We start from the raw sequence: 14,418 nt of genomic DNA, 5'->3' as shown, positions 1-14,418 counted from the left end.
GATCATAATTAATTACATTATTCCAACCTGAAAGTAAAAATACATTGACAAACTTTACAGCATCATGCTGTGTCAATAATTTCCTGATCTTTGCAATGTTTCTCAAGTGAAACAATTCTAGAGACTGTTTTAATGTGTAAATTGAAGAACAGATTTTGGTCAAACTTTACTTTTAAGATTTCTCACAGAGATTAGATGAGATTAGAGATTCATGTCACTGCCTCTCATGTTTGTCTCTGTTTATTGGTCCTTGTCTGCTGCATCCTCAGGTATCGGGGCTTTGACTGCCGTAACAACCTGTTCTACACCCAGACGGGAGAGGTTGTGTATCATGTGGCTGCTGTTGCCATCATCTATAATCGCTTGCAGCACAGTCAGAGGTTCTACCTTGGTCACGATGACGACATCCTCAGTCTCACTGTCCATCCACTCAAAGACTTTGTGGCCTCAGCACAGGTAGTCTGCGTAGTCAGAAGAAGGGCTTTTCCTTTGGGAGTGTTTCTGATTGGGTGTTGTGTGATTAGGTGGGCAGAGACGCAGCTATTCACGTGTGGGACATCCAGACTCTGAAGTGTCTGTCATTGTTGAAAGGACACCACAGTCAGGGCGTATCTTCGCTGGAGTTCACAGGTGTGTCCCTGCAGTCTGTCTGTAAAGCCATGTCCCCTCGCTGTTGGAGGCGTCAGCTTTGGGTTCAGACACGGGGTCAGTATGGCAGCAGGGACCAAAGACAGTCTTTGAGACTCACAATGCACGACACAGATCGATGCAGCATGTGAGTGTCACACTGTAGCCTGTTAGGCTGTTAGCACAGAGCAAGTAAGGTTGGTGATAATTGTTTACCTGGGATAACCTCTACTGTGTCTCACCTACAAACATTAGCTACAGCTTCCTCTGGCTCTCTTTTCTTTTTTCTCTTCGTGTCTGTCTTTGTCTCCCTCTGTCCACTCTCTCAGATTATGTCTGTTTCTTGTGTCTCAGCTGATGGAAAGAGTTTGGTTTCTGTGGGAATCGATGAATTTCACTCCATTGTTATCTGGGACTGGAAGAAAGGGGAGAGACTGGCGAAGGCCAGGTAAACATGTTCAGAACCCATTTTCATCTGTGTAGAATCATTACATTAGCAGCCTCATAACTTTATTCTTTCAACTGTTCTTCAGAGGTCACAAGGAGAAGATCTTTGTAGTGAAGAGTAACCCATTCAGAACAGACAAATTGGTCACTGTTGGCATGAAGCACATCAAGTTCTGGCAACATTCAGGTTTATCAACTTTTCCTCCTGTCTGATTTGAGCTTTAGCCCTGAGCCTGAGCTCCAAGTTCAGGATGCTCTCCTTCAGTATGGATGATGGCCTTTTTGTCTACTGTAGGGGGCGGTCTCACCTTTAAGCGAGGGATCTTTGGGAACCTGGGAAAGCTGGAGACCATGATGTCGACATGTTTTGGTCGCTCAGAGGACTTGGTCTTTTCTGGAGCCACCAATGGAGATATCTACATCTGGAGGGACACAACTCTTATCAAGACCATCAAGGCCCACGATGGTCCCGTGTTTTCCATGTGCTCCCTGGACAAGGTGACGCCATCCCATCCAGCAACTGTACCGACAGTTTCACCTGAGTTGAAATTTCTAGAGCAAACAGAACCTCAACTGTATCAGAGGTGTTAGAGGAGAATGAGAACTGAGAAAAAGGTGAGGTCTCTCCATAATGTAAGATTTGTGTCTCCTATGAAGGGTTTTGTAACTGGGGGGAAGGACGGCGTGGTGGAGCTGTGGGATGACATGTTTGACAGGTGCTTGAAGACGTACGCCATCAAGAGAGCTGCGTTGTCTCCATCATCCAAAGGTTCTCCGTCTCCCACCTATGACATCAGAAACACACAATGTGATCATGACCAGGGCTTTGTTTTCTTCAGGTCTGCTTCTGGAGGATAACCCGTCCATCAGAGCCATCACGCTGGGCCATGGTCATATCCTGCTGGGAACCAAAAATGGAGAGATCCTGGAGATTGACAAGAGCGGCTTGATGACGGTGCTGGTTCAGGTCTGACACCAACACCATCGATAATCCAAAATGTCCCAAAAACCAACCATTGTCCCCGATGCCAGTGTTTACCACGCTTAGTGAATGCATCATAGGAATGACAACGGTATAAAATGTTGCATTCAGGGACACATGGAGGGGGAAGTTTGGGGTCTGGCAGCGCATCCTCTACTTCCTGTCTGCGCCACCGTCAGTGATGACAAAACTCTGCGGATTTGGGAGCTGTCAGCAAATCATCGCATGGTTGCTGTCCGCAAGCTCAAGAAAGGTGAGGGGGAGGAGTCAGTATGTGTGTGAGCCACCACTCACCTCTGTGTGTGTGTGTGTGTGTGTGTGTGTGTGTGTGTGTGATGTGACTGCATCACCTGTCAGGTGGGCGGTGCTGCACCTTTTCTCCTGATGGGAAAGCTCTGGCAGTGGGACTGAATGACGGCAGCTTCCTAGTGGTGAACGCTGACACGCTGGAGGACATGGTGACCTTCCATCACCGCAAGGAGCTCATCTCAGATATTCGGTTTTCCCAAGGTACCTGAAGGCGGCACACAAGTGTAAAGAGAAAAGTGATTGGATATTTGGTGCTGAATGACATCGGTGTGATTCAGACACGGGGAAGTACCTGGCTGTTGCGTCCCATGATTCTTTTGTGGACATCTACAACGTCCTGGCCAGTAAGAGAGTGGGCATCTGTAAAGGAGCCAGCAGCTACATCACACACATTGACTGGGACTCAAGAGGTGATCACACACTCACTCTGATAATAGTGTGACGTGACACTCAGGGTCCCTATTCAGATGAGCAAGGGGACGGCCATTTTGGCATTACAGCTGCTTTTCTGTCAGGCTTGCCAGGTTTGTTAAAGTGATAACATGGCTGTTAGCTACAAAAAGATTGTTTTTGCTAGCTTTTCCATTCTTACATGCAGTGTGGGGCTTCCAACCTCATTAGCTTACATGAGCTGTGGTGAGCTGCAGTCATGTTAGATAGGATAGATCAATGTGGTGTTAATATCAGGATGGTGAGATTTGTCATGTGTGAGTTGCAGCTCTGACACTTTTGTATTTCAGGTAAGCTGCTGCAGGTGAACACTGGCGCTAAAGAACAGTTGTTCTTCGAGGCTCCGCGAGGACGAAGGCAGAACATCAGCGTTCTGGAGGTTAGCTTGCGTGCCTCTTCCTATTTGCACATCTGCACACATACACAGTTTGATTCTCTTTCCAGTTCGAGAAGCTGGACTGGGCCAGTTGGACCTGTGTTCTGGGACCAACCTGTGAGGGAATTTGGCCAACACTCGGTCTGGTAAACACCGCCTCGCTCACCAAAGATCGAAAGTTTCTTGCTACCGGAGACGACTTTGGCTTTCTGAAGCTATTCAGCTTCCCCTCCAGGGTGAGGTGCCATCCTGTCACTGTGACATTGGTGTTAGTTTTATCGCCATCCTGCATCCATTTGGAAATGTTTTTGTTGACCACAGGGCCAGTTTGCCAAGTTTAAGAAATACTTAGCCCACAGCACCAACGTGACAAATGTGCGCTGGTCCAATGATGACTCCTTGTTGTTGTCGGTGGGTGGGGCTGACACAGCTCTGATGATCTGGGCAAGAGATTCTTCAGGTCACAAAGAGAGCAAAGGTGTGGATAGCGAGGAGTCGGACGAAGACACAGAGGAGGATGGAGGTAATGTGTTCTAATACGCCGCTCCCTGGAGGTTGTCGTACGGCAGCCGAGGAGCTCATGGCATGGCCCATGTTTTCAGGGTACGACAGTGATGTGGCCCGTGAGAAGGTGGTGGACTATGTTACCAAGCTCTACTCTGCCAGCATCAGGAACATGTCAGGAAACAGACCTCATTTGCAGCATAGAGAGCTCACAGTGGAGGAGAGGTACATCAGACACAGAACCATCAGAACCTCAGCATTCCGACATGAGCCTGAACCCATTTCTGGTTCAGACCTCCAGTTAGCCGAGCTGCTCCACTGCCAGACAAGGTGCTGAAGAACAATGTGACAAAGAAGAAGAAGGTAGTGGAGGTTAGTATGCTTGTAGAGTCCAGCCATTATGGACTTTGTCCCGATGCTCTCACTGTTCTGATGGCTTTTCAGGAGCTGCTGCTGGATCACGTCTTTGGCTACAGAGGTTTCGACTGTCGGAACAACCTGCATTATCTCAACGATGGCGCTGACATCATCTTCCACACTGCCGCCACTGTGGTCCTCCAGAGTCTGTCTGCCGGTAAGATGAGTGCTACCATCCAGGTCTGGAGCCTAACATTACTGTAGTGATTTGAACACTTCCTGCTTCCCGACAGGAACTCAGAGCTTCTACCTGGAGCACACTGATGATATTCTCTGTTTGACCGTCAATCAGCACCCAAAATACCAAAACATCATCGCAACGGGACAGATTGGTGAGTGAGAGAAAACTGATACACAGCGACACACAGAATAACTGACAGGAGATAGCCTGATGCTAACTGAACATAATGGAGTCCTGATGTGCATGATTGCTTGCTTTTTGTCCATTGCATTTCTTTTCTATTCTGCTGCTTCCTCATTGTCACTGCTCACCTCATCACCAGGTGACATCACTGACCTGCCAGGTAAGACCCCCCTTCTTCATGTTGCTGCTCTGATTGTGTTACACACCACAGTCTGGCTGCTCATCTTAGTGTCTATCATCTTGTTATTGTCAGATGTAGCTCAGTGGCTAGCCTGGTGCTATTGTTAATGCTAATGCTGCTGCTGTGGGGGGACTGCGTTGTGCCCACATGTAACATGTGTGTAAAAATTACTGTCCAGGTGTGCTTTCTCCAGCTCTCTTCTTGTTTTGTGTTTTTCATTTTTAAACGTCTTCATTCGAGGGCAGTTCTTCCTCAAGAACTTAGAACAATGGAACATAAATGCAGGCTTTCTTGTCCTGGTGCGAATGTCTTCTTATCAGATCCAAATTCTTCTTTGCTGGTTCTACTGGAGCTCTCAGAGATGATTGAGGCTCAGGTTCAGGTGAAGGTGGTGGATGGAGCGCCACTGGAGGCCTTTGTGCTCGTCACCATAGTAACAATCCCGGCTGGGGGCACCGATAGTAACACCTCTTTCTAAGTGTCCCCGTGCGCTTTGACACAGGCTGATCTGAGTTCCTCTGATCTGATTCTAACTCCATGGGATGTGTCCTGTTGAGTCCTTTCATGTTTATCTGAATGGTTCCAGATGTTCTACACCCCCTCTGCCCTATGCTCTCTACAGTTCTACATTACTCTGACTCATTTGACTTAGTTTTGATCCGTCAGTATCTCAGGATCTGGTGTGAACCTCAGTGCTTCCTGACCTACATCTCCTCATGTCCTCCTCCTTGACGCTTCTCCCTACCCTGACAGCCTTAGTACCTTTGGTCCAGGATATTTTTGAAACCTAAAAGTTCACAGGTGAACGTTTGCCTGGATGCTCACAGGAGACACAGTTCTCACTTTTTAAGCTGCAGGATTTCAGTCATCCAGGTCATCATAGCCAAATGCTTGATCTTGATCTAAGTTTATTTGAGAGGGGACGATACAATTTCATAAAACACATGATTACATGCTAGTTTTCATCTGTAGTCCCCTAAACATGGTGTAAAAAGCAATAAAATACATATACAAGAGAAAAACATGGTTAGACGCTAATGTAACTAATAACATATAAATAACAAACTTTTAATGGAGTACAGAGCACAATACCTACAAAATATAGTACAAAATACATATTTAAACACTTACTATGCAATTAAGAGAGAATAAGACACCACAACATGTCATTCAATCACAATATCAAAACATTATGAAGGGCTTGTCTTTTAATGTTGGCCGATGTTGTCAGGCAGCAGACGAGAACCCAAATACGACACCAGAGTTCGACTGAACACAGCTTTATTGTCAGGAACAGACAGCAGACAGGATTCACCGGGGAGCCGGTGGAATAGAATAGTCGGGGACAGGCAGGGTCGAGACCAGGCAGAAGGCAGACAGAATTTACTGGGGAGCAGACAGGATATAATGGTCAGGAACAGGCAAGGTTGGAACTGGGCAGGCAGGCTAACAGGAAAACGCTGGAAAGTCATCAGAACCACAAACGACGATCTCGCAGGGAGGCAGCGTAACTCCAGGAACTAAGAAGGGGGCTCATTAGTGTTCCGATTCGTCACAGGTGCGCGGGGCGAACTGACTCGCAGGCGGGATTGCCCGCAGCTGTGACAGATGTAGGTGTTCTAAGCCACATTTAATTTTTTTTTGTGAAGGCCTTTTATGTTGTGAGCAGTTTAACCTCCAAATTACTGAGTTCCACTCCCTAGTGCTCCCCACTGACCAAGCTGACTTACTGAAAGTGCTCCTGCGCAGAGGAATTAAACAATCACCTCTGACAGAGCCTCGAGTGACATGCTCCCAGCTGTTTCTTTGGTTGATGAACTCTGCCAGAGGATCTGGAGCCAAATCATGCAGTACTTCATAAATCAAATTTAAATCTGCAAATGTGCGAAGACTGTCCCATTTCAAAAGACTGTATTTTTTAAAATTGCACAGTGATAATGAGTGCCGAGGATTTTTATCCTTAACATTAATTGCTTGTTTTTACAAGACTTCCAATGATTTTTTGCACTCTGACCATGGGACCAACTAGTTAGGGCAATAATTGAAGTGACTAAGGATCAATGAATGCAAATTAATTTTTGCGGCTTCAGTTGACATTACAGTTCGAATTGCAAGATTTAACTTATTTTGTTTTGCATAATTTGTCAATATGGACTTTAAAGGAAAGTTGTGAATCTACTTGCGCAAGATATTTATATTGGCTGACAATTTGTAATTTGTACAATTTCTTTTCTCCATTAACATGTATTTTGGGGTCAGGTGATACTTCATTTGTTTTAGTGAAATACCTGCCTACAGTTTTAGAAACATTTAGCTGTAGACAGCACTCCTGCAACCAAGTTGTGACACAGGACATTGTTTTAGAGAGTGTAGCAGCAACAGTGTCTTTGGAACAACCATGAACAGCAACAAAAAAAAGTCATCTGCATACATTAAGCATTCAGCTTCAGGACAAACAGTGGGCGAATCATTGATATAAATGCTAAATAAAAGGGGGCTTAATATTGATCCCTGAGGGACTCCGAAGGTTAGCCTAAGAGAATCAGATCTGCAGTTTTTAACTGATACAGATTGCGTTCCATCAATATGATTCGACATGGTTCAGTCCAGCTCACAGTGTTGTGAGAGAAGTTACATTTTGAGAGATGTCTAAGAAGAACAGAGCGATTTACTGTTTTGAAAGCTTTCCCAAGGTCCAAGAACACCGCCCCTACAACTTCACCATTATCAAGAATTTTTTTAAAATTTTCTTCAGTGTAGAAGCATGTAGCAATTTCAGTTGAATGCTTGAATCTGAAACCAAATAGCATGGTGTGGAGAGAGGGGGAGCTGCTGTTTATTTGACGGACAATCTGCTCTGCCACACATTTTTCTTCTACCGGTACTTTGTAAACAGCCAGAAGAATGCTTATTGATTATGCCTATTGTTGAGTCACATGGCTTCAGTCCAGGACAAGTGGACCACTGAAGAATAGAGGTTCTGTTGCTGTAGTTCCTGTCTGGTCTGTTCAGTTCTGATCTCTTATCCCAGGAATGGCTCCATCTATCCATGTGTGGGACGCCATGACCAAGAAGACTCTGTCCATCCTTCGCTGCTCCCATGCTAAAGGGGTTGGCTATGTCAACTTCAGTGCCACAGGAAAGCTTCTGCTCTCAGTTGGAGTGGAACCTGATCACACCATCACAGTGTGGAGGTGGCAAGAAGGTACCCGGGTTCCTGTGTGGCATCATAGACAGTATGTGTCTTTAGGGTTAATCTGGAACTGCCCCCTCCTGCAGGGACCAGGGTGACCAGTAAAGCTGGACATTCCGAGCGGATCTTCGTCGTGGAGTTCAGACCAGACTCTGACACCCAGTTTGTTTCAGTAGGAATCAAACACATCAAGTTCTGGACTCTGGTTGGAGGTTCACTCATGTATAAGAAGGGAGTGATCAGCTCACTGGAGGATGGACGGATGCAGACCATGCTGTCTGTTGCGTTTGGTGCTGTAAGATGTCTAAAAGCTTTTTAAATGAATGAGTGAGAGAGCAAGGCTGTGTGGGTGCTGTCCCAGTTAACTGAGGCAGTCCAAACACATTAACCTGGGGCAGAGGTGACCTGAGTTACTGTAGCTTATCCTCAGATGTGACTATAAATGATTGTTCCCTCAATAATAACAGAGATGGCGCCACTTCCTCAGACGCATTTCTGCATTGTGATTAGTCACAGAGCAGCCATGGGTTCGACCCTCAGTGCTGCTCAGACATAAACTCAGCAGTGAGTCCCATTTCTCCTCCAGAATAACCTGACCTTCACTGGCGCTGTCAATGGAGATGTGTATGTTTGGAGGGAACACTTCCTGGTGCGAGTGGTGGCCAAAGCTCACAGTGGTCCAGTCTTCACCATGTACACCACCCTGAGGGATGGCCTTATTGTGACCGGTGGGAAGGAACGTCCGTAAGTACCCTGAGCAGGTTGTCGGGATCAGGGGGCAGAAGATCAGACACATCTGACACACAAGTGATGTGTTCTATAATATGTTGACAGGTCAGATGCAAACCTGGAGTCAGGGTCAGTCCACAGTCATGAGGGTCAGTCCACGGTCATCGGGGTCAGTCCACGCCCGTCAGGGTCAGTCTACAGTCATCAGGGTCAATCCACGGTCATCAGGGTCAGTCCACGGTCATCAGGGTCAGTCCACGGTCGTCAGGGTCAGTCTACAGTCATCAGGGTCAGTCATCAGTATCAGTCCACAATCATCAGGGTGGGGGTGATATTGTGGTGTTTGTCTTTGTAATCACCAAGGACCAAGGAGGGTGGAGCCGTCAAGCTGTGGGATCAGGAGATGAAGCGCTGCCGTGCATTCCAGCTGGAAACGGGTCAGCCTGTGGAGAACGTCCGCTCTGTCTGCAGAGGGAAGGTACCAGACTATCTGCTACCTGTCAACACTCACTAAGATGGTGTCATATTAGCCTTCTGATGACACCATGGCTTGTTTGAGTGATGATGTCATGTTGGTCATTCCAATCCCAAGCAGAAAGGATTTTGAAAACCTCCCAGAGTTCCACAGTTGCTTAGTTTCTTCTTTATTGACTTTGGTTTATCAAGTTGTCTGTCATGGAAACTCAGTCATGAGTGAAGGTTCCAGTGTTTACAGTTTGCTGTGATTTTTAGTTTAGTTTTTAGTTTTGTCATTAATGCTGCTAGGAAAATCCCTCATCTGACGATCTGATTCTTCTTTTCTGATGTTCAGGGTAAAATCTTGGTAGGAACCAAAGATGGAGAGATCATAGAGGTTGGGGAAAAGAACGCAGCCTCCAACACCATGATCAATGGTCACACTCAGGGAGGAATCTGGGGTCTGGCTACTCATCCTTTCAAAGATGTCTTCATCTCTGCCAGTGATGATGGCACCATCCGTATCTGGGACCTGGCTGATAAGGTGGGGGAAGCTGCATATGCCTGATATTTTTGTTCTTCTGAGTCCTCATCACAATTGTCACAATCACATTCTCTTGCTCCTTCGTGTCAGAAACTTCTAAACAAGGTAAGTTTGGGCCATCCTGCCAAGTGCACGTCCTACAGTCCTAACGGAGAGATCGTTTCCATCGGGATGGAGAATGGGGAGTTCATCATCCTGCTGGTCAACTCTCTGACTGTGTGGGGCAAGAAGAGAGATCGCAGTGTTGCCATCCAGGATATCTGGTAGGTCACCTTTTACCTGTTGTTGAAGCTTCAGGTGCATGTGCACTGAAGCCTGGTTGTGGTCCAGCTTCAGTCCGGACAATCGCTTCCTGGCGGTGGGTTCGATGGACAGCGCTGTCGATTTCTACGACCTTTCTTTGGGACCATCGCTCAACCGGATTGGCTACTGTAAAGATATCTTGGGCTTCGTCATCCAGATGGACTTCTCCTCTGACAGCCGACACATTCAGGTCTTCAGCTTTGACATGGTGACTTTCTGACCCTTGACCTTTTCTCAGGGCTCCAGTCACATTTGTGTTTCTTTTGCAGGTGTCCAGCAGCAGCTACAGTCGGCAGGTGTATGAAGTTCCCTCAGGAAAGATGGTCTCAGAGCAGAGTGTGATAGAGAAGATCACCTGGGCTACCTGGACCAGGTGAGCTGCTTCCCTCTTTTACTACATGCTGCACTGACGAATGTGACAGAGATCCTGGACAAGCATAATAGATCAACTTCCTGTTTTCAAGTATCCTTGGTGACGAGATTCTGGGCATTTGGCCTCGGAATGCGGAGAAAGCAGACGTGAACTGTGCTTGTGTTTCACACGCCGGCCTCAACCTCGTCAGCGGAGATGACTTTGGCCTCATCAAACTCTTCGACTTTCCCTGCGCAGAGAAGTTTGTACGTGAGTTTTTGAAGAGCCAATCTTCCCGGAGACATTGGAAGGCATCACCAGCACTTGTGATCTTTTACCAGGCCAAACACAAGCGTTACTTTGGTCACTCTGCTCACGTCACCAACGTTCGCTTCTCCTGTGATGATAAGTATGTGATCAGCGCCGGCGGCAGCGACTGCAGGTGATGATGCTTTCACATGCCTCGGCAGTAATATCGTGTCCCCGTGTTTTTCAGAAAACAGTGTTTTTAGTTTCATTCACCCCCCTTCAGGCACCAGCCCACTGCTTTACTCTCCAGCACAGAGCTTCACCCATCCATGTCTGTCTAACCACATCGCACAATCTTCTCTCACCCCCCATCATTTCCAACAGACTCCGTCGTTGTTGGACTGGTGATGTCCAGTAATAATCGGTGTCAGTCAGTCAGTCTTTATTTATATAGAGTCTGTTACAATCAGAATTGTTTCTAGGCGCTTTACAGAATCCCAGGGCCTGACCCCCAACAAGCAACAGTGGCAAGGAAAAGCTTGAAGAAACCTTGAGCAGGACCAGGCTCATATAGGGGGACCCTCCTGCTGATGGCTGGCTGGGTAGAGAGAGAGGAGAAGGGGGAGGACGGTAGAGGAGAGAATACAATAGGTAGAACATAGAAATACATTATATTAATTAAAATAAGCTGCTGGTAGAGTTGGGTTGGGTGGGTCAGCGGGGTTGGAGGTCAGTAGGTCAGTATACAGCTTATGAAGGTGGTGATACCTGTACATGAATACGGGGGGGGGGAGAAAAACTACACAAGAAATAACTTCACTAGTCTACTTGGTGAGGAGGAGAGGAGAACATGACCCAGTGGGCAGCCAATGAAGAGACACCAGTACAGGTCCTGTACAAAAGAGATCACATCCTCAGATGGTCCTATACAAAAGAGATCACATAACTCCTGTACTACAGGAGTTATGTGATCAAAAGTTACTCCAAGATTCCTCACAGAGAGACTAGATGCTAGGGAGATACCATCTAGAGTGATCATGCGATCTAATCGATCCCTGAGAGGTTCAGGACCAAACACAATGACCTCAGTTTTTCCTGAGTTAAGGAGGAGGAAATTTGAAGACATCCAGGTCTTTATGTCTTTAAGACAGGTCTGAAGCTTCACTAACTGCTCTGTTTCCTCTGGTTTCATGGATAAATATAGCTGAGTGTCATCAGCATAACAATAAAAATATTTATTCCATGCTGCCGAATAATGTTCCCTAAGGGAAGCATGTGCAAGGTGAAAAGGATTGGTCCAAGTACAGAACCTTGTGGAACTCCATGGCTAACCCTACTGTATGAAGAGCACCATGGACATGAGCAAACTGGTATCTATCTGATAAATATCATCTAAACCAGTCTAGTGCTGTCCCTTTAATGCCAATCACATGTTCCAGTCTCTGTAACAGGATGCTGTGATCAACTGTATCAAAAGCAACACTGAGGTCCAGCAGAACCAGCATAGAAACCAGTCCATGATCTGAAGCTATAAGATCATTAGTGACTTTAGTAAGTGCTGTGGTGAGCTCTACAGGCTGTTTCTCTGCAGGTGAAGTAACTGAGTCACCACCACCGTCTCAAGAATTTTAGAGATAAAAGAAAGGTTGGATATCGGCCTATAATTTGCTAACACATCAGGATCCAGTGATGGTTTTTTAAGCAACGGCTTAATCACTGCCAACTTGTAGGACCGGGGTACATAACCTGTCACTAAAGAACAATTGATCTGGTCCAGGATAGAACTGCCTATCATTGGTAAAACATCCTTCAACAGGTGTGTTGGGATGGGATCTAAAAGACATGTGGTGGACTTGGATTTCTGAATTAGCGAAGATCAGACTAAGGCCATCGTCCCACCACCACCCAACGAGTCCAGTCCAGCACAGACCAGTAATGTGGCTCTTGTTTATGTGCACTCCCTTTTAAACAAGACCTTTATTATTAACCATCTGATTTTATTCTTGATTTTAACAGCTTCACACAGATAATTTCCTGCACATTTTACCCACAATTACAATAAAGGCCTATTTATTTTACTTTTATAATTGTTAGCATCTTGAAACGTTGCTTCTATCTATTCTGTTTTACTTGTTTCATCTTTTAGCTCCAAAGTTTTCCTCCCGGGCAGCACTCCACACTGGGAGCTGAGCCAGGGCTGCTCCCCTGTCTGAGTTGGGCTGGGCCCTCTCTATCTGTCATGGCAGGGGCGCTCCCCTGTGATAGTATCGCTCTTGACCCTGGCCCACGAGGCCTCCTGGTGTGGACGGCTCTTCATTTAAGGCTTCCCTCACCTGGTTCCTCAGTGCTGCCTTTTAAGAGCATTTGCCTGTGGGTGTGAGTGAGTCTGTGTGTGAGTGAGTATGTGTGAGTGCGTGAGTGAGTCTGAGTGAGTGCATGTGTGTGAGTGAGTCTGCGTCTGTGTGAATGAGTGTGAGATTGCATGAATGTGAGTGGTTGTGTGACTGCGTGAGTGTGAATGATTAAGTGTGAGCGTGTGAGTGAAGGTTCAGGTTCAAGGTGGTCCTTGAACCTTTAACCTGTGCAGCGCTTTGTGCTCCATTTTCCTGTATGAAAGCTTCTCTAGAAAAAAGTTTTACGCCGTGATTTCGTCACAGAATCAACTATAAAATTGTCACACGTTCCTGAATCCAATGTGTGGTCTTTTGTATTTGGATGTTAAATCCTCACCCTCCTGTTTCGTTCCAGTTTGTTTGTGTGGAAGTGTCAGTGAGATCTTCAGAAAGCTGCTGAAGTGGTTCAGGAGAGGAACTCATCCTATTCCTGCTGCACAACTCACCCGTCCGTCTCTTCTTCCAAACAATGGTTTATATTTCAGGTATTTGCTCGTTGGTCTCTGAGTTTGGCTGTAGCAGCTCTGATGTTGATGCTGTTTGTGCCTTTTCACAAACTGACCAAACATTTCTGTGTCAGGTGCTATAAAATCTGATCATTTAGGGCTTTTTCAGTGTGAAACCAGAAGTTTGTGTGTGATGATGACAGCTGTGTTTCACTGAGTAAAAATCCAGATTGGAAAAAAAAGTTATTTAAAAAAGCCAAAACCCTACCTCAAAATAGAAAAAACTTAGGTAGAGATTATGGAACTTTTCCAGCAGCAGAAGCATTTAAAACAATATCATAGCTCATTTATCCTCCAGGTGGCGCTGTGTTGTGTTTGTGTTGTACAAAGAAAACTTGGAAATGTGATGCTAAAGTGATTAATCAGAAAATTCTTTTTTGTAGACTTTATTTAATTATTTATTTATTTTTCAAATATTTTAAAGCAACCTTTCAACCCGTCACATTTGTGGTTGCTACAGTTTTGTTTCCTTCCAAATGTTTGTGCTCACATTCTTTTTTTTTTAATGTTCAGGTTCAGTTAACCTGTGGAAGAAAAAAGGATATTTATAGTCTATATTTTCAAATAGATTCAAGGAGCAAATGTTACAAACTCTTAGCCGCAGAGAAACACTTTGACGTTGAAATAATTTAGATCAAAAGTATAAATATAAAACAGTGACATGAAAAAAAAATCAAATGTTAGAAATACTTTATGGGGCATTGCTAATGCTACTTGTGAATTTATAAAGTGTCTGTTTCATGTGTAAATGTTGAAATGAACAATAAAACTTGTCTCAGTCTGATGTTTAAATTTTTATCAGAATTGTTTCCTGTATAACTTTATTTCAATTAATTTCAATTGACTTTCAGGATTTGATTTATTTTTTAAGCCATAGCTCACATTAATATGCAGTTGCAGTCCGATTCTTTGAAGATCCAAAGCGATTTATGTCTTTAAAAGATTCAGTTCTGAGATAATTTGCTTTAATGAACTGTTAAATCAAACTACTGAAGGATGAAAAATAATATTTATAAATGATAAAAACTCAGATGAC

At 45.3% G+C, this 14,418-nt stretch overlaps 1 protein-coding gene across 10 annotated transcripts in view; it reads left to right on the top strand.

Moving 5' to 3' along the window:
- eml6 (EMAP like 6) overlaps positions 1-14,186 on the top strand; it is a 29,463-nt gene extending 15,277 nt beyond the window's left edge. For 4 of the 10 annotated variants that reach the window (XM_029850477.1, XM_029850484.1, XM_029850478.1 and 1 more), the window contains 30 exons: positions 270-456; positions 525-630; positions 982-1,075; positions 1,161-1,261; positions 1,370-1,572; positions 1,732-1,843; positions 1,914-2,041; positions 2,168-2,309; positions 2,414-2,566; positions 2,644-2,775; positions 3,106-3,194; positions 3,260-3,427; positions 3,513-3,714; positions 3,794-3,920; positions 3,989-4,067; positions 4,140-4,269; positions 4,346-4,444; positions 4,616-4,636; positions 7,689-7,862; positions 7,937-8,145; positions 8,437-8,594; positions 8,685-8,828; positions 8,943-9,057; positions 9,391-9,579; positions 9,670-9,842; positions 9,910-10,072; positions 10,152-10,255; positions 10,347-10,500; positions 10,576-10,676; positions 13,232-14,186. In XM_029850477.1, coding sequence (XP_029706337.1) covers positions 270-456; positions 525-630; positions 982-1,075; positions 1,161-1,261; positions 1,370-1,572; positions 1,732-1,843; positions 1,914-2,041; positions 2,168-2,309; positions 2,414-2,566; positions 2,644-2,775; positions 3,106-3,194; positions 3,260-3,427; positions 3,513-3,714; positions 3,794-3,920; positions 3,989-4,067; positions 4,140-4,269; positions 4,346-4,444; positions 4,616-4,636; positions 7,689-7,862; positions 7,937-8,145; positions 8,437-8,594; positions 8,685-8,828; positions 8,943-9,057; positions 9,391-9,579; positions 9,670-9,842; positions 9,910-10,072; positions 10,152-10,255; positions 10,347-10,500; positions 10,576-10,676; positions 13,232-13,256 — 3,982 coding nt within the window. In that variant the 3' untranslated portion in view covers positions 13,257-14,186. Of the gene's footprint in view, positions 1-269; positions 457-524; positions 631-981; positions 1,076-1,160; positions 1,262-1,369; positions 1,573-1,731; positions 1,844-1,913; positions 2,042-2,167; positions 2,310-2,413; positions 2,567-2,643; positions 2,776-3,105; positions 3,195-3,259; positions 3,428-3,512; positions 3,715-3,793; positions 3,921-3,988; positions 4,068-4,139; positions 4,270-4,345; positions 4,445-4,615; positions 4,637-7,688; positions 7,863-7,936; positions 8,146-8,436; positions 8,595-8,684; positions 8,849-8,942; positions 9,058-9,390; positions 9,580-9,669; positions 9,843-9,909; positions 10,073-10,151; positions 10,256-10,346; positions 10,505-10,575; positions 10,677-13,231 lie in introns of those variants that run through there. The other 6 variants (XM_029850481.1, XM_029850480.1, XM_029850479.1 and 3 more) reach the window with 6 other exon arrangements.
- The last annotated feature ends 232 nt before the right edge of the window (positions 14,187-14,418 follow it).

Source organism: Takifugu rubripes, chromosome 17 (assembly GCF_901000725.2).
Source record: "Takifugu rubripes chromosome 17, fTakRub1.2, whole genome shotgun sequence".
Taxonomy (NCBI): Eukaryota; Metazoa; Chordata; class Actinopteri; order Tetraodontiformes; family Tetraodontidae; genus Takifugu; species Takifugu rubripes.
This window is presented reverse-complemented; position numbering and strand designations above follow the sequence as displayed.